This window comes from Papio anubis, chromosome 11 (assembly GCF_008728515.1).
Source record: "Papio anubis isolate 15944 chromosome 11, Panubis1.0, whole genome shotgun sequence".
NCBI classification, from domain to species: domain Eukaryota; kingdom Metazoa; phylum Chordata; class Mammalia; order Primates; family Cercopithecidae; genus Papio; species Papio anubis.
The window spans coordinates 109,180,946-109,201,229 of NC_044986.1; the positions used below are offsets into that span (position 1 = coordinate 109,180,946).

The 20,284-nt window shown below is 38.8% G+C and overlaps 1 protein-coding gene across 1 annotated transcript in view; it reads left to right on the forward strand.

Annotated features, from left to right (window-relative positions):
- CUBN (cubilin) overlaps positions 1 to 20,284 on the forward strand; it is a 308,229-nt gene that overhangs the window by 260,183 nt on the left and 27,762 nt on the right. Inside the window, 1 exon segment of the mRNA XM_031652472.1 lies at positions 3,814 to 4,031. Coding sequence (XP_031508332.1) covers positions 3,814 to 4,031 — 218 coding nt within the window.

Sequence of the window (20,284 nt, forward strand, 5' to 3'; positions counted from 1 at the left end):
TTTCTGGTAGTGACAGGTTTCACCATGTTGGTCAGGCTGGTCTCGAACTTCTGACCTCAAGTGATACACCCGCCTTGGCCTCCCAAATTGCTGGGATTATAGGCATGAGCCACCGCACCTGGCCTCAAAGGATACATTTTCTAACTACTTAAGAAATCTATTTTTATTTCTGTGTCAGAACATCTCAAAACTGATGCTCTGAGAGATGGCTTGTGTCATTGATCACTTTTCTCCCCAGTCTTACCTATTCCCAACAAGACTGATGAGGGCTATGAAACCTCCCATTCTCCGGAATGACAAAGTTCAAGACTATTTTCACCTGACAGCCTATCTCAGTGATATATGTACGGCGTGTGGTGGGAAACTGAACGGTAATATAGTTTATGGTCATATAGGACTTTCCATATAGAAGCCTGATGGGCTAAGGCCACACCTACCTACCTACCTACCTCCCCTCTATTTGTCTGTGATCACTTTCCACCCTAAAGATCCTGTACTCCCTGCAGTTTACTTCCAGAGGCCTCGTGTATCAGTTGGCTCTCAAACTGAAAGATCTCTCTCATCAAGCCTGATTTGGTCCCTGTATCAGGCAGTAACTGTGCTATAGGCTGGGCCTCGAAGAAAACTGCAGCTCTTACCTGGACTATTTGTAGGAAAACAGAGTGTCCTTTAGGTCCTGGGGACAAAAGAACAGAAACTGTCAGATGGCCAGGAGCAGGAGGCCTATGAAGTACGCCTGCCCAGGCGTGGAAGTGTGAGGGGGAGCCATTCGCTCCTGTGACTCACTATTTGTTTTTTATATGTGTAGGATTATTGCCTTGTTCTGTTCAGGTGGCTTTAACAAAGTACCATAAACTGGGTGGCTTATAAACAACCAAAGTCCGCAAAAGTCCAAGATCAAGGCAGATTCGTTGTCTGGTGAGCTCCTGTTTTCTGGCTCATAGAAGGCACCTTCTTGCTGTATCTTCATGAGCTGGAAGGGCCTCTTTTATAAAACACTAATCCCATTTGTGAGGGGTCCTCCCCCGTGGCCTAATCGCCTCCCATAGGCCCCACCTCCTAATACCATTAGCTTAGGGAACATATGAATTTAGGGGAACACAAGCATTCCGACTATGGTATACACACCACCTCATAGAGGTATGTTATATATTCTCTCTCTCCATATATATATATTTTTATATATATACACACACACATATATATACGCACATATATGTTTTTATATATATACACATATATATTTATAGATATACACACACATATATATACACACACACACACATATATATTTTTATATATATACACACACATATATAATCTAAATTTTTTTTCAGTTTTCAGTCTGGATCCTGGAGCTCACCATAATCAAATTTACACCTACATGTTTATTTTATTTTATTTTATTTTTATTATTTTACTTATTTGTTTATTTGAGACAAGCTCTCACTCTGTCACCCAGGCTGGAGTGCACTGGCATGATCTCACCTCACTGCAACCTCCACCTCCTGGGTTCAAGCATTTCTCCCACCTTAGCCTCCCGAGTAGCTGGGACTACAGGTGTGTGCCACCAGCCTGGGTAATTTTTTTTTTGCATATGTATATATTTTTTTATTTGGTACAGATGAAGTTTTGCCATGTTGGCCAAGCTGGTCTTGAATTCCTGACCTCAAGTGATCCACCTGCCTCAGCCTCCCAAAGTGCTGGGATTACAGGTGTGAGCCGCCGCACCCAGCCTACATCTGCAGGTTTAGAAAATTACTTATTGTGCACTAAAAGCCTACATTCTATGAAACAGATAAGATTCTAGATGTGGTAGAAGATATAGACCTTAATACAACATAAATCCTTCTACCAAGGCTCTCAAAAGATTCTGGCTACACAAGTTTTTCTGTTAATGGGCTTGTTCAGATCTCTTCTGTGCTCTCCTGGGAAAATGATGTAAAATAAAAAGCCAAAGCAGATTTAAGTCCTCTTAGAAACTCAGATTTTATCTTTCTTTGTGGATTCTTATTGTGAAAAATAAATGTGTTGTCTGTAGAGAATGAAAATGAATGCAGTGTTGTTGAAAATTATCTAGCTGTTGTTCTTCCTTGATCTTTTACAATAACATTAGATGTTATATGTGGTAAAAGAAAATCAATACATTTTTCATCTTGTTTCTCATCATCAATCTGAAAACCTTCAACCAACCAAAACCTTTTAGAAAAAAAATTAACAGTTTTTTTTCCTCAAGGCTGTTAAAAGGAAGCGTTTATTATATATTTTCAAAATTATTCCATATTGTGAGTTATCTGTTAGAGCTACTGCCAAAATAAATTGAAAATGCAGGCTGGGCATGGTGTCCCATGCCTGTAATCCCAGCCCAGGGAGGCCGAGGTAGGTGGATCACCTGAGGTCAGGAGTTCAAGACCAGGTTGGCCAACATGGCAGAAACCTCATCTCTACTAAAAATATATATATATAATAAAAAAAAAACGAGGCATGGTGGTGGACACCTGTAATCCCAGCTACTCGGGAGGCTGAGGCAAGAGAATCACTTGAACCAGGGAGGCAGAGGTTGCAGTGAGCCAAGATCTCACCACTGCACTCCAGCCTAGGCAACAGAGTGAGACTCTGTCTCAAAAAAAAAAAAAGAAAAAGCAGAAGAACCTACAAAAATGAGGACAGGATATCAACTATTATTTTTTTAAACAAGTTTTAAAAATAAGCTATAAAAATCCACCATAAAACTTGAAAGTAAAACCATGTAGGAAGCCTTGCTTGTTCAGGAACTCTGGAAATCGTTATTTAAAATGACAAAGAATAAGGCCCAAATTAAACACAGTATAAGACAGAGAAAAGTTTAGGGATGCATGTGTCAGGATAGGTTATGCATATGGTAACAACTCCACGGCACAGCAGCTTAACTCAACAAGTTTATTTCTCGTTCAAATGAGCATGTTCAGTGTGGGCTGGCATGGAAGCTCTACTCATCGTGGTCATCCAACAACCCAGGCTGATGGAAGCTTCATTTTTACATTTGCTTCCATGATCGTCACTGCAGTGGGAAGGCAATGTGGCAAAGCAAGTAGTCATTTGTAAAACTTCTTCCATAAAGTAATATGTATCCCTTCTGCTTACATTTCTGTGGTCAAAGCAACTCCTAGCAGCCATGTCAAACCTCATAGTGTGCGCCTAGGGCAATTCTACCTGTGCTGGGGAGGCAGAGAGCTGGGACCATGTGCAGAAGTGTCAGTGACCACCACAGAGATCTTAAATGTGAATTTCCTGTTCTTCACCTGACCTTAATATAAACTTCATTTTAGAAGAGGAAAATAAGACTGTGAGAAGGAGAATGGAGCTATGATTCTAAAACCAGCATATCTTCTGTTACATTAGCATGCTTCCCATAAGTTCTACTTCACTCATAAAATAACAAGGGAAGAGTAAATACGGTATTTTTAATGAGACCTAAAAAACTAAAGTATTGCTGGGATAATAAATATCTGTTCAACTTGTCAAAATTTGATCTCAGATGGACTTTAATATGCCCTAGACTGTGAATTCCTTGAAAGGTAAGACTGTATCTTACTCACCTTGACATCCCCAGCTACTATCACAGTTTTTGGCATATTGTAATTACTAAAAACAAATTTGGCTAAACTTTTGAACTGATCAGTAAAGTACTGTTTGATTTCTAATATTTCCTATCAAGTGAGTCTTGAATGCTCTACTGGTAGTTTTTTCCTTGTCATTTTTTGCAACAGCTAAAGCTACAATTTAATAGAAGTCCAGATGGAAACATCAGCATTAACAAGGTACATTTCACAGGTTCAGTGATTTTGATGTGGTTCCCTCCACCTCCTGCTCGCATGACTACCTAGCAATTTACGACGGTGCCAATACCAGCGATCCCCTTCTTGGCAAATTCTGTGGTTCCAAGCGCCCACCAAACGTGAAAAGCAGGAATAATAGTATGCTCCTGGTATTCAATACAGACTCATTTCAGACAGCAAGAGGCTGGAAGATATCTTTCCGGCAGACATTGGGTAAGAATTCTGGGCTTGTAAATCCAGTTTTCAGGACTGTTACCTTTCTGCTTTACTTAATTTTTTCCCCAACTGACTATGGTTGCTTTTCCTTGAAGCTTAGAAGAATATGCCATGTAAGGGCTTGGTTTTAAAAATGTATGACATATTTTAATGTTGTAAAAAAACCACTCAACAAATGTACCCAGCACTTTGGGAGACCGAGGCGGGTGGATCACCTGAGGTCAGGAGTTCAAGAACAGCCTGGCTATTGTGGTGAAACCCCATCTTTACAAAAATACAAAAATTAGCTGGGCATGGTGGTGTGTGCCTGTAATCCCAGCTACTTGGGAGGCTGAGGTGGGAGAATTGCTTGAACCCAGGAGATGGAGGTTGCAGTGAGCCAAAATCACACTATTGCACTCTAGCCTGAGTGACAGAATGAGACTCTGTCTCAAAAAACAAAACAAACAAACAAACAAAAAATCACTTCGGTAGCACAGTAGAGGAAGGCTAGAAGAACCTACAACATGGGAAGGAAGAAATTTATGATAGAAATCTGGATGGGAAGTGTCAAAGCCTTGGATGAACCCAGAGGGGAAAGAGATAAGGGGAAGGGCAGAAATCTGAGAGATGGAAGGCAGAATATATTGGAAGCGCAGTGTTTGGACTCTGATGATATTTTAATGAGGATGTGAATTGAGGATGACTTTCTATAGGTAATTTGTTGGATGGTGGTGCCTTAGGAGACTAAGATGTAAGGGAGAAATGTTATATGTAATTTGGGGTATTTTAAGTTGGAAGACCTGTCTAAATGGAGCTGTCTAGTTGGAAGCTGATGTTTGAGAAAGAATTTGGACTGGAGAGGGTGATATAGGGGATCAGGTAAAGTTAGGTGAGAGGATAAACTGAAAATATGCCCCAGATTACTCCCACTGCATGTGAGAAATAAATTATCCACATCAAACACTGCCTGTGAGAAATAATCACCCAGATCCAATTAACTTAGAACTTTGAATAATTTAAAATAAAAGGTAGTTAATCAATTACCTGTTTGGCTATTCTAACAGCATCAGTGACACAGTCTAAGATCATTAATATTCGACTCTGGAAAGCGTTTTGATCCTTTTCCATTTGAATATCGTTGTGATTAATGTTCTAAAAATGCACAGCTCTCCAAACAAATCTCATACTCTGTGACGACTCAGAAAAATCCAGGCAGTTTTCTGTAATAGTAACCCTGATTCCCTTTTCAAACTTTCTCTTTCTCCCATAGTGTGGATAAACTTTGTTTCTCTGATGCAAAACAGGGTTTACCTTCAACTTCTTGGTATTGGGCATGCGAATTTTTTCATGCATTATTTGAGGAAAGCAATTAGACATTGTGTTTTGAAGGCTTCCCGGTAAACCACACACCTCAAGACAAATTGTATCAGAAAATCCGTTTGCCACCTCCCCTACTTAGCTGTTCCAACAGTAACTTGAAAGCAAGTCTCGTGGCCAGTCAGAGAGCGTTGCCCTAATAGAATCGTGTAAGTAAAGTAGCATACAAAAGACAGAAGGCTTTTTGAAAGAAAAATTAATTTTCCTTTGGAGTTATTATTATTTTTTTTTTGCACAGAAAAAGGATATATTCTTGCCTTTAGCACAGACTTTAGACCAAATGTCATATGTGTGCATTTGCTTTGCTACCTTTCAAGCTGTTTTTCTTTTTCCTAATATATTCTCACAAGAAAATGGTAATTGTTGTGTTAACACTCCCCTCGCTGCTGTTATCTGCATGAAGCTTCTCAAGTGAGCCAGGGTTCCCTAGCCTCATTAAATTACTATGTCTTTCCAAGCCACAAAGAAGACATTTTTAGACCTATTGTGATTTAACAGAAGGAAAAGTCTTACAGTGTCAGAAGCATTGTCTATGCGTGAGTCATTGAACAATTACAGTCACTTACTGTTTTCCGCTGGCCACAGTTAGAGAAAAGGTTTAAGTGGAGAATGTAGAAACGGAATTCCTTGCCAGCATCCTGTTACTCCTGTATTTCATGAAGATGATTTTTACCTCTTTTTCATCTGCATAAATGCCATCAGCCACTTGGAAATACTTAAAAAGTCATTGTAATTACTCTTCGATGGTAATATTTAACTGAAAACCTAAGTATTATGATTTTGCATTGCAGTGGTCTTACAAAGCTTTCAAAACCACACTGACAAGTTTATTGATCATTCTGCATAACTTTTAAATTTTGTTTCATTGTGGTTTTTGTTGTTTGTAGTGAGGAGAGGGGGAAGGAACAATAAGAATTGCTTTGATTGTAAAGTTTATAGAGTCTTTTAGTTATAGCTCTGGATGAAAACAAACTTGGCTAATAGAATGCCCCTTTTACCTCCAACTCATTTACGTAAAACAACCCTGTCTTTCTCCTAAAGAGAGGAAAATAACTTTGTGGGCCAGATAGTAGATTTTCATTTACAAGACTGTTTGTTCAGCCTGGAAAACAATATCTTCACTTAGTAAATAATTGATGTGGAGAGGAGACCATTTTAGTCTATGACATTTCTGTTTCGATCTTAACTAAAACACTAAGTAGGGTTTTGCAGATTTGCTATTTAGATTATACACTTGGCAATGTTTTATGTACATCTGCTTCAATTTTTCAAGAGTCGATGAAGAGACTGGCTTATATAATTATGTGACTATTAGGTTAATTTCGTCTTGTGCATTTGTTATATTTGTATTGCTAGTGAGTCACAGCAAATTTGGGGGAACTATCCCTAGTTGCTAATTACTAAACATGTAGTGAAATTGGGTCTCCTTTTTCCTCGCAACTTCTGCTGCTGGAGGCCCGTGTGCGTGGGATGTGAGGTAAGGAAAAAGCACATTTGGCAAGCAGGAGCTGATCTCTAACTGCAATGGACATGTAACTGCTCGTTTCCCCCATGTGCTCCAACGCTATATGAATAATTGATCCTGAATGGCTGGCAACCAGCAAAATGATTACACTGGGCTGCAGCAATCTGTGAAACTGAAATAATCTGCAAATCGGACCATTTTTCTTAACCGAGTTCGTAGTTTGCATCAGATTGTCAATGGCTTCTATACTCCTATAAAGTTTAAAAAGCTGTTGGTGCTGTGGATTTGGCTAAGTGGGCATGGCCTGTAGGCAGAACGGATGCTTTTAAGCACCTTCTGTTCTGTTAACTTCTGCTGGTTTAGTTACTGCCTCTTCCTTTACCAGTAAGGTGGCTCCAGCCTTGACTCTGCTTATGTGTGTCCTGCACAAAGCACTTCACACTTGCAAATGGATTTTTAACCATCAGAGTCTCCAGTTCTTCTTCCTGAGGGGGTCTCATACCAGAGAGTTGCTTGGTCTATTCACAATATGCACGTCACACTACACACCAAACTTCTACACATAGGGTTAGAGCAGGGGCTTTCAGTAAACTTATTTATTTACTGTGCAGTACCATCGTTGTTTCATTTTTTTTCTAAAATGATGTATTCTATAACACTGCAGCAAAACTTCAGTGTAAAAAATGGAACTTGGCTCTATTAGTTGGGAGGTCTGCAGGCATTTCAATTAGTGAGTTACCAAGGAGAGACTGAGGGGTGTCTCCTGCAAGACAGCAGGGGGACAGCACAGGAAGACAGATGGGGAAGACACACCCTCAGGGACAAGCGGTGGCAGTGCCTGTGTGTCTGGAGTTGGTTCCTCCCTTCAAGAATGAAGCCACAGACCTTCGTGGTGAGTGTTACAGCTCTTAAAGATGGCATGGACCCAAAGAGTGAGTGGTAGCAGGGTTTATTGTAAAGAGCGAAAGAACAAAGCTTCTACAGTGTGGAAAGGGACCCGAGTGGGTTGCTGCTGCTGGCTGGGGTGGCCAGCTTTTATTCCCTTGTTACCCCCTCCCATGTTCCATTTTTGTCCTATCAGAGTGCCCTTTTTTCAATCCTCCCTGCGATTGGCTACTTTTAGGATCCTGCTGATTAGTGCATTTTACAGAGCACTGATTGGTGCATTTTACAATCCTCTTGCTAGCTACAGAGTACTGATTGGTATGTTTTTACAGAGTGCTGATTGGTGTATTTTACAATCGTCTTGTAAGACAGAGAAGTTCTCTGAGTCCCCACTTGACCCTGGAAGTTCAGCTGGCTTCACCTCTCACCTAGACTCAAAGCTCCCAGCCAGCCCCTGTTACCCAGATCACACATGCTGACGACAAGGGCCACTGTCTGCCTTCCTCCACCTGGGGTATTTGTCACATGGAGAATGAGTCAGGTTACATTAAGGTCAGACTCAGAGACCTTTGCTAAGAGACCAAGGCAAAAATACCCAAGCACATATGTAACAAGGACAGAATGAATTACAGTCCAACAAATGTAGAAATACGGTCAGGTAGGCTGGGCATGGTGGCTCATGCCTGTAGTGCTGGCGCTTTGGGCAGATCACTTGAGGTCGGGAGTTCAAGACCAGCCTGGTCAAAATGGTGAAATTCTGTCTCTACTAAAAATACAAAATATTAGCTGGGCATGGTGGTGCGTGCTTGTAAACTCAGCTACTTGGGAGGCTGAGGCGGGAGAATTGCTTGAACCCGGGAGGCAGAGGTTGCAGTGACCTGAGATCGCACCATTGCACTCCAGCCTGGACAACAAGAGCAAAACTCCATCTCAAAAAAAAAAAAAAAAAAAAGAAGCTGGGCATGGTGGCTCACACCTGTAATCCCAGCACCTTGCGAGGCCGAGGTGGGTGAATTACCTGAGGTCAGGAGTTCGAGGCCAGCCTGACCAACATGGAGAAACCCTGTCTCTACTAAAAATACAGAATTAGTCAGGCACGGTGGCACATGCCTGTAATCCCAGCTACTCAGGAGGCTGAGGCAGGAGAATCGCTTGAACCTGGGAGTTGGAGGTTGTGGTGAGCTGAGATTGTGCAAAAAACTACATCTAAAAAAAAACGAAGAAATATGTCTAGCTGGAAAGAGCTGATTGATGCATGATATCATTGCCAGCTGGTATGGCTTTAGAAAAGCCCTATAACGTTTTGGAACTCAATTTTTAATCTACTAAAAAACTGATCAATTTGAAATATTACAACTGTTTATCTTTTAAGAATGTGATGGGGATAAAGCAGATAATTTCTGGAAAGCACCTTAGCTGTCAGAGTGAAAGACTCCATGTATTAGAAAGTAATATTGACATCCCAAATTTTCAAGCCCCCCCCGACCCTATTTCCAAGGTTGGGGGATGGCTGAGGGTGGGGTGGGCAGGGATCAACATTCTCAACAGGACCACATCATGCTACAATGATTTCTTGTTTTTTCCTACCCACTTTGCACTGACACCTAACCGTCAAATCCTAAAGTACATTTTATAATCTAAATCTGAAATCAAAAGCTACATTCTGATTAAATCCTCAGGCCTTGCAGAGGCCTGGTGCACAGTTGTTGCTCCATCAATATTATCCATATGAGTGATTTACAGAATAAATGGATAAATTGTGCCTACTTCAAAATCATATTTTATAATGAGATATAATAATATACCATATAGAACACATCAGATTTTATCTAGATTCAGTTCATTCTCAAAATTCAATCCTAGTTTATATAACTGTTGGGTAAGCTGTACACAGAGAGGTAAATTGAATCACTTTCATCCTCAGAGAATTAGGAATCCCGGATCACACTCAATATTTAGGTCATCTGTGTTTGTCGCCTATGGGTTTTCGCCTATTACCTTAACATCTGGAAAATGTCTCTCAAACACGCTAAAGGAAGACAATGGGAGTGGCAGGAGGAAGTTGAAGGGGATAAAAGAGAAGGAAGAAGAGAAGAAAGAAAGAAGGAGACAGAGAAAGCTGAAGAGGGTCTAGGGCCACAAAGATGGAGAACATGGTCACAACAAATGGAAAAAAAATCTAACGTGTCCAATTCAGACTTCTCCTTCTAGTATGAGTTTCCCAGTTTTGGTGTTAAATTTAAACTTTATGAGGCACATATACAATACAACAATACAAGAATAAACTTAAAAATTCAATGGCATAAAAAATATATGTATGTGTCTCTGGTTACCTCTTGGCAGCCTGATTGAAGTTGGCAGCTCACGTTACTGTTAGAAGTATAAATGCAATAAGGAAGTTGAATTGTAACTTGAATAATTTGATAAATCACTGATCAAATAACCCTCAGTTTAGCAATAATGAGGGTATTGCTCAAAAGCAACCAAGGAATGTCATTTTTCTGGTTTCCTAATGTCATTTGCTCCCTGTGATGAAGTCTGAGAATGAGATGAGCTGAAACTGTAAACCCATTTAAAGAAAAACCCAACTAAGCTGATTTCCGTCCTTTTTCAGCCCTGTACCTTTTACTGGTGATTAGACTTCCCTTGGGGGATGATACTAAAGACAAGGTTATCTTCAGGTTATTCTTTGTGGGTTTTATGGGGAAAGGATTTTTGCTGAGCTGAGAATGTGGGAACGGGATAAAGAAACCAACAAATGCTTGGTTCACCAAAACTTTACAAAAGCAAGTAGACAGCAGTTAAATACCAAATCAGCAAGAAGAAAGGAATGGTTCTTAATAAATATATTTCAACACCGGAGTCTGTGCCCCCACTGATGACTAGATTGCCACTCCTGGTCTTGAAGGGTGGGGTTGTCCTTGTGAAAATAAAACCAGATGGTACTGTGGAGACCAAACTAAGTGATACAGTGGAGTTAATGGTAAATTATAGGATAACATTTTGAAAAACACTGAAGGGAACAGGTGCTGGGAAGAAGCACTTATTCTGTGTAATCTAAAACACAAGACGCAACCTAGTTTTGTCGCAGGTAACTGGTTATTTGGGGTTAAATTATTTGTACCCATAAATTCCCTATAATCATCATCATCCTTACTCAGATCAGCCTGGATTTGATATAGTATTCCCAGGAACATAAAAACAAAATATAGGCAGTCAGCAAAAAAATTTTTAAAGCGTTCTTTTGTTATAAATAAATTAAGAAATATTATAGTGGGACTGCGTTCTTCTCTTCATTCTAATATGTGAAAAGTCTGTTAATGTTACTTGGTAGCTGTACATTTTGCTCGCTCACAAGTAAAGACTTGTCAGGAAATTCCAGGGCATCATGAAAATAACTGCCTGTCCCTGAGTCTGTGCCCTACCAGAGGTAGCATGAGCTGCTTGACATATATTACTTCGTCTAATCCTCAGAACTACCTCATAAGACAGGAATTAGCCCATTTCGCAAAGGAAGAAAGAAGAATTTCAGAGATTAAGTAATTTGTCTGTGGTCAAAGGGTTTGTAAGAGGTAAAGCCAAGCTTTGAACTAGGTTTGACTGTCCCCAAACTCATGATTTTCTTAATAAGCCTTCATTGCCTCTGTGGCAATTGATAAAAATACCCAGGGATGATTTTTTTTTTTTTTTTTTTTGAGATGGAGTCTCACTCTGTAGCCCAGATTGGAGTGCAATGGCACAATCTCGGCTCACTGCAACCTCCACCTCCCAGGTTCAGGTGATTCTCCTGCCTCAGCCTCCTGAGTAGTTTGGATTACAGGCGCATGCAACCACACCTGGCTAATTTTTGTATTTTTAGTAGAGATGGGGTTTCACCATGTCAGGCTGGTCTTGAACTCCTGACCTCCTGATCCACCTGCCTTGACCTCCCAAAGTGCTGGGATTACAGGCGTGAGCCACTGTGCCCAGCCCCCAAGGAAGTTTTTTAACAGAAGTGTATGCAAAAGGGCACTGGAAGCATGTAAGAAAGGATCTATGGTACTTGGATGTTCGGTGGAAGAAAGGACACAGGATTGTTAGAGGATGCACCTCAGAGAATGTGAGTCCTGAATTATGGTGCAGTGGGTAAGATGGTAAACATGGAGCATCACATCCCAGATACAAACTCGGTTTGTACATCTCAATGAGGTTGATCTTGGACAATTTATTTATCCACTCTGTGTCTTTTTTTTTTTTTTTTTTATCTGTGAAAACAGTACACTAATAATAATGACCTTATAGGATTCAGTGATTAAATTAGAAAATACTTGTCACTCATTTCACATGCGAGAATTTTTAGCTATAAATAGTATTACTTTGGAAGGATAAGAAGGCATTCATTTACCAGGCATGCTGGCTCACGCCTGTAATCCCAGCACTTGGGAGGCCAAGGTGGGCTGATCACCTGAGGTCAGGAATTTGAAGCCTGGCCAATATGGTGAAACCCCATCTCTACCAAAAAATACAAAAATTAGCTGGGCATGGTGGCACACACCTGTAGTCCCAGTTACTCGGGCAGCTGAAGCAGGAGAATCACTTGAACCTGGGAGGCAGAGGTTGAAGTGAGTCAAGATCACACCACTGCACTCCAGCCTGGGTGACAGAGTGAAACTCTATCTCAAAAAAAAAAAAAAAGAAAGAAAGAGGCATTCATTGGGAAAATGGACAATCTATGGAGAAAAATAAACACATGTACAAAGTTACAGGTGCATCCCATTTCAATGGATGCCCACTAACCTGAACATTGGTAATGCTTTGGGGCATAAGGCAGAGAACAAGAGGTGCTGAGACAGGAGAGATACGCAAAGACCAGACATGAAGGGCCCTGTATCATGTGCAAGGAGGAGCCATTAATTGTTTTGAGCTGGAAAGTGCTATGATCTAGTCAGATTTATTTTAGAAAGCACATCCTAGCACCTGTGGGGGTGATGTTTTGAAGCAGCATTCCAGGGAAAAAGTTAGGAAAGTATTGCAATAGTTTAGGCATGGGATGATAAGAGCAGTGGTACCATGAAAATAAAGGAGATTGAAAGGAGAAATCCTCAAAATATTGAATCAATAACATAGTGTTCCATTTGAGAGAAGCCGCTTGGGAAAAAGAAATAATAATGCTCCTAAGGTTTCTGGACAATATCTTGTGACACCACTATTCAAATAGAAAATTACTAGGAGAGGATAGTGCTTTGCAGAATAAAATAATAAAAATTTTGGGTTTTATCTGCAGAATTTGGTACCTTTAGGATATCCAGCTAGTGTTCAGTAAGTAGTCAGATAAGAGAGTTAGAAGCTCAGTAGAAACATCTTGGCTAGAGTTTTGCTCTTTTTTATTTTGAAGCCATGTAATGTGGCACGTATATATTTATAATTATTGTATCTTTCTGGTGGATTGACTCATATCATTATGTAATAACATTTTAAAATACTTTTTGCCTTAATTTCTACTTGTTCTGATTTAGTATAACTTCCAATAGCTTTCTTGTGGTTCATATTTGCATGATATATTTTTAAGCCCTTTTATTTTCAACTTTTCTCTATCCTGAAGAATATATTTGACTTTTGTTTGGCAATGTCTTTCTATTGGAGAATTTAATGTGTTTATATCTGATAAAATTACTAACATTATTAGTTTTAAATAGACCTTTGTACTATTTGTGTTTTGTTTGTCCCACCTCTTCTTATTTTCCTTTAACCATCTTTTCTTTTTAAAAGTAATCACTTTTTTATTACTCCCCTTTTAAAATTATTATTTATACATCCTGTTACTCTTGTTTCAGTAGTTACCTTAGAGATTACAGTATTCAACCTTAATATGTTAGAATCTAATTTAAAATTGATACTTTTACCATGTTATAATCAATAATCAATCCAAGGACCTTGGAACATTTTAAACCCATTTACCTACTTCCTGTCTTTTGTGCTATATATGCCAAGTATTTTAATTCTACATTCATAATAGGTACACAAAATATTTTTATTGTTTTACACAATTATTAATAATGTAAAATTACCATTGCTATTATTTTTCTTTTCTTCCTGAAATTCTATGCTTCCATATGGGATTAATGTATTTCTTCTGGAAGACCTCTCTTTTGTGTTTCTTTTATTGGAGATCTTCTGGTAAAAAATGTTCGTTGTTTTTGTTTTTTGAAAATGACTTGATTTTCTTAAATTTCATGGGATTCTTTCTCTGAATATAGAGTTCTAGTTTGCCATTTATTTTCATTCAGGACTTTACGATGCTATTCCATCGTGCTCTGGCTTGTATTATTTTGATTAGTAAGTCATGGCTTTCTATAACTAGGACCCGCATCCCTCCCTGGTCATCTCATTGTAGAGTACCGTTATTGTTGCTGTTGTTGTTATTTAATTTTATTTTAGCCATTCTGTTAGGTGTGTATTAATATCTCATGTGGTATTAATTTGCATTTCCCTAATGGTGAGTAATTTTCATGTGCTTTTTTGTCATCTATATATCTGTTCCCTGGTAAAATATCTATTTATATCTTTTGCCCATTTTCTAATTGAATTATTTATTTTTCTGCTGTTGGGTTTTGAGAGCTTTTTATCTGTTCTCAATCAATGATCCTTTGTCAGTATGTGGTTTGCAAATGTTAATTCCAAGTCTATATCTTGCCTTTTAATTTTCTTGCATTATATTGGCCTTTCACTGAACAAAAGTTTTTAATGTTGAAGTTCAGTTTTTCGACTTTTTCGACTTTTTCTTTTATAGATCATGTTTTTGGTACCAAGTCTAAGAATTCTTTGCCTACCCCAAAGTCCCAGAGATTTTTCTGCTGTTTTTTCTAAAAGTTATATGATTTTACATTTTTCATTTGTGTCTATGATCCATTTTGAGCTCTTTTTGGTTTAGATAGGAGATTTAGGTGGAAGTCAATGTTTTGCCTCCGAATGTCCAATTTTTCTAGCACCATTGGTTGAAAAGGCTGTCCTTCCTTCATTGAATTGCATTGGCACATTTGAAAAAAATCAGTTAGGCATACTTGTATGGGTCTGTTTCTGAGTTCTCTGTTCTATTCTATTGATTATGTGCCTAACTCCTCACCAATATCACACTATCTTGATTACTATAGCTACATGGTAAGCCTTACTATCAGGTGGAGTGATTCCTCCCCCTTCATTTTTCTTTGTGAAGATTGTTTAAGCAATTTGAAGGCCTTTCCATATAAATTTTAAAATAAAGGCTGGGTGCAGTGTCTCATGCCTGTAATCCTGGAGCTTTGGGAGACCAAGGTGGGAGGATCCCTTGAAGCCAGGAGTTCAAGACTAGACCGGTCAATATAGCATGATCCTGTCTTCACCAAAGATAACAAAATTAGCCAGGCATGGTGGCACTTGGCTGTGGTCCTAGCTAACTGGGAGGCGGAGGCAGGAAAATCCCTTGAGCCCAGGAGTTCAAAGTTGCAGTGAGCTGTGATCACACCACTGCACTCCAGCCTAGGTGACAGAGGAAGACTCTATCCTAAAAAACATAAATAAATAAAAATAAGTTAAGCTTTTAGATGTTTGCAGAAAAACCTTGCTGAGATTTTTATAGGAATTGTGTTAAATCTATGCATTAATTTGGGGAAAATGGATGTCTTTACTATGTTGAGTTTTCCAATCCATGAACATATATGTATCTAGACTTATTTAGGCCTTCTTTTATTTATTTCATTATTTGGTAATTTTCATCACATAATCTTGTATATGCTTCATTAAGTATATATCTAAATATTTCATTTTTTTGGAATGATTATAAATGGTATTGTTTTTTAATTTTGGTCTCTACATGTTAATGGTTAGTATATTAAAATTTGATAGATTTTTGTGTATTGTTCCTTTATCCTGAGTTCTCGTTGAACTCACATATTAGTTCTAAGAATATTTTTCTATATTACTTGGGATTTTCTGCAGATAATAGTTACTTGCAAGAGTGGCAATTTTATTTCGTCCTTTCCAGTCTCTCTCTATATTTTTCCTTGCTTTATTCTGGCAAGAATTCTAATACTATGCTGAGTTAGAGGGGTGTGAAATAAATATCGTTGGCTTGTTCCTGATCTTAGGGAGAAAGCATTTAGTATTTCGCCATTAAGTATGCTGTTAGCGGTAGGTTTTTGCAGATGGTTTTTATCAAGTCAAGAAATTTCTCTTCTCTTTCTAGTTTGCCAAGAGTTTTTATCATGAATGTGTGTTGGATTTTGTCAAGTGCTTTTTCAGCATCAACTAACACGATCTTAGTAAATTATTTTTTTAATTTCTAAGTTGGAAATAATTTTTTCCAGTATTTTTTTCTTAGTAGATTTTTTTTAGTAAATTATTTTTAAATTTCTTAGTAAATTATTGTTCTTAGTAAATTATTTTTTTAATTTCCAAGTTGGAAAGAATGATTCTCATAAAATGCCCTGGGACTAACGATATATACATAAAGCATTTTCAGTGATGTCTAAATAATACAAGATAAATTAAAAGATAATGATAAAATTTTCCTTCTCCTAAGTTCTTTATGCAAGTATTGCTTTTTTTCTATTAACTATAGCTACTGATTAGCTTGCTGAAATTACCTTTCTTTTAGTAAATTACCATTCTTTTAGTTTTATGATTCCTAAATATTACCATACTAAATACACATTTTAATTTAGATTAAGCTGGGTTTCAAATTAGAATAACTAAAGTGAGTCAAATTGAGTGAAGCTACTAAAAACAAACAAAACAATAAAAACCTCATTACAAAAACTACTAACTTTTTTCTTGTATAACATAAATATTATACCTGAAGTATTGTACACATCGGAGTTTAGGAAGTAAAATAATAAACACTGTTTACTTTTAGAGAAAAAGACAAAACCAGTTTATCTGAAATGTAGTTGAATGTTGTTACATGAATACACTGCTTTGGGGCAATTGTGTGTCTGGAGCCTTATAAATCACAGTATAAATGCACAGAAAATGCATTTCTAGCTCTGCATCCCTGTGTGGTAGAAAAGAAGCTGTCTAGGTGTGCTCGCATTTCCCTAAGGCACCAGCTTTCAATGGCTTTGTATTCTGCTTCCTGTAGTTTCCGGTAAAGCTTCCTTCAGCTGCAGCCTAAAGCCACAGATGGCTTGCTGGAAACAGGAAAGTGCCTGAAGTCAAGCCACTCTGTATCTGCTGGTACAGCACGCTGTGCACCTTCTCAGCAGTGGTCAACCAGAGACAGGGAGAGATACTATCCAGACAACCTCAAGAAAATGTCAGCCATATAGAATGTCAATTCTCCAAGTAACGATTAAAAAATGTATCTAACTCCACTGAAGCCTTTGAGATGTTTTATCTTAGAGAATGTAACTATTTTTTCCCTTATCAGATGGATCTTGGCTTAAGCTTCACTCTGAGGTTTAGTTATTGGAAGGTAATAATTCGGGATTCGGTTACTGACTTTTAATTAAGTAGATTTAGACCTGGATCTCACTCCTTATTATGAGGTTGTGTTTCCCATATTCCTTTAGCCAAAACATGTATTTTCTCTGAAGAAATGGCTCTTTTGTGTGAGAGAGATATTTCCAATTCAGGGAAGAAAGTTAGAGTGACATTTGTTCTTGGACACAGGGTGTGTCATCAGAGAGTGACTGACACACCTGATTGATGAGGCCGGTGCTGATGGATGAGAGCTGTCTGGGTGGTCCAAAAATGTGTAGCAATGAGGAAATGATGGATTGGTGAGGCTAAACATATCAAGGTTAAGATGGCTTATACATTAAAAAAAAAAAAACACAATTTCAAAATATCAGTATAGTAAATATATATGACTTTCTGATGCATGGGACTCTATTTCATAGTCACAGAGGTCGCCCTTGTTGATATTCCTCTACCACTGAAACACAGAAAGAGTAATGTGGCAATAGCTCCTTTGGGGAAAGAACCCTTCTTTTGTTAATATTGATCATTACATTTTCTCAAAGACATATACACTTACATTTCATTTTGCATAGAGCAGTTTTGCTATATTTAAGCAGTAAAGTGGGGAAATTAGAGCAATTGCTATTTCCTGCACTACACAAATACCTGTTCACTCATGTAATATGATATTCACCTCGATTATTTGACTATTTTGGCCAGGATTATCTGATGATAATTCTTCTCCATTTTCTTTATTCTGTGTGTATATTTCATGAATTGAGCAATGAGCTCTATTATAGTTTGATAGCTCAAACAAACTGTTAATATTAGTGTGTGTATTAGTCTGCTATTACCATGACAGTGCTGCATAACAAACCATCCACAATTCAGTGTCTTATAATGAAAGCATTCGTTTTTATCATTTACGGGTCCACGGACTAGCTTGCCTGCCTCTGTTCCAGGCTGCGGGTTGGCTGTAGTTGGCTGTAAAGTTGAGTCTGGGTACAAGTCTGCTGCACATGAATCCACTTTTTCTTTGAACCAGCAGTTACTCAACACATGATATCTTAGTGGATCACAGGAGCACAAAGTCCTAGACAACAATAAAGACAAGAACAGAACATAAGCACATTCAAGGCCTCTGACTGCTTCATGACCACTAATACTCATTCTAAAGCAAGTCGTAGGGCCAAGCTTAACATCAAGTGCACAGAAAAATATACTCTCCATTTTAGTGCAGTGCAAAGAGAGAGACTGAAGACAGAGGGACTGAAGAATTAAAAATCAGTCAAATCAGCTGGGCATGGTGGCATGCATGGTCAGCTATTCAGGGCTGGGGTGGAAGGTTGTTTTGACTGGGGCTGAGACCAGCCTGGGCATCATAGCAAGTCCTCGTCGAGAAAGGAAGAGGAAGGGAGGAAGGGAGGGAAGGGAGGAAGGAGGAAGGGGAGGAAGGGGAGGGAGGAGGAGAAGGGCAGGCGTCCGCCGCTGCGCTTACTGCCGCGCTGGCGCCGCCAGGAAATCAAATCTGCGGCCGCCGGCGGCTTGCGGCACGTGCGGCGGCGGCAGCGGCAAATCGATCGGATCGAGATCAGTCAGGTCCGGTCGATCACCATCAAATCATCAAATCTGTAATGGCATTCACTGTGCCCAAGTACAATTGCCATTTTGCCATTATGAACTTATTAGTAACAATTAATAAACAAGTAGTGATAAAATAACATTTAGTTTTTGAAGCTGATGTATTATTAGAATAATGCCCAGCAACAGCATTTTCCTGTCTACCTACCTCCAACTCTTCAGCACTCCTACCTGCAGCCCTCATTCCAGCAATGTCCTTTCACCTGGTCTCATCTCCTTCAGTCCCGTTCCCTTACTTGTGAAATGCTGGTTCTGGATCAATTTTTAGATAAGACTTGATTAGCAAGTACATCCTGATTCTACCACTTGTTTGATTAAAAATCATTCAAATAGATCCCATTAACCACAGAACACAGTCTGACAGCCAAACTCTGTATAATCCAGCATTGGAGGCCCTCTATAGAAGACTCCATCCTGTTTTCCCAAACCTGGTTCTCATTATTCTCCTTCATGTGCCCTATTGTTTTCTCAGAGTTATGCTTGCCCATGCATATAATGTAAATTCTTGCCCATTTAGCCTTGGATCATAAGATTCTTTCAGACTGGAATTGCCAATGCCAATTCCATTTCTACATGGTTTTATTCTATTTATGCTTCAAGACCCAGATCCAAGTCACCTCCTCCTTGGAACAGTCGAGATCCTTGTAGCCCAAAGTAATCTTCATCTTTTTCTAAAGATGTAAGACTTTTCTGCCTCTTTTACTGAACCTATCATTTTCTAAATTGTGTCATCATTATTTATCTATGTCTTAGCACTACTAATGGACTATCATTTATCTTTTTCTACTTAAATACTAAATATAGTTTCTTGAATATTAAACAATATGTAGTAAATAAATGTATCAATCCATTCACACCCTCAGTCATTGTTCTTCTGTACTATGCATGCCAATAAGCTTAAGTGGTTTCCTTAAGTAAGAGTCAGTTCACACTGTAATCAAAGCTGCTCAAACTCCACAAACTCCAACTCTCTCTTTAGTTTGCAGGCCCCGTTCAGATGAGCAGAATCATTAGTCATGTGTGGTGAAGCACTGCGTATTGTTTACGTTTCAGAATAATTTTGTCTTAGATGCCCTCTGTGAATATATCAGGAACTGGGCCTTTGGAAGCATTTCAACTTCAGGAAATGTGCAAATACTCTATGGTTTCACCTGACTTAGAAGCTATGGACAGGCCAAGCCTGACCTACTAAGTAATATACCTGTAACAAAAATCACCCTGCACGTTTGCCATCCATTGGATTTACAGACAGAGTTGAGGAGAGCCTCCATTGTTCATGTTTCCTGCCAAGGTCCAAGTACAAAATCTTAGCGCCCCCTAATGTTGAAAGCAGTCCTTTCGCTGTGAGCAGAAAATGGAATGAGGAAAATAGACTGAAGGCCAAATCCAGTGAAGTTTAACTCTGAAACTAGCCATGACCTATGTTTGTGTAGAATGCAAGCTTTACAGACACGACTTTCAGCACCAATTTAATCCCTATTCCTAC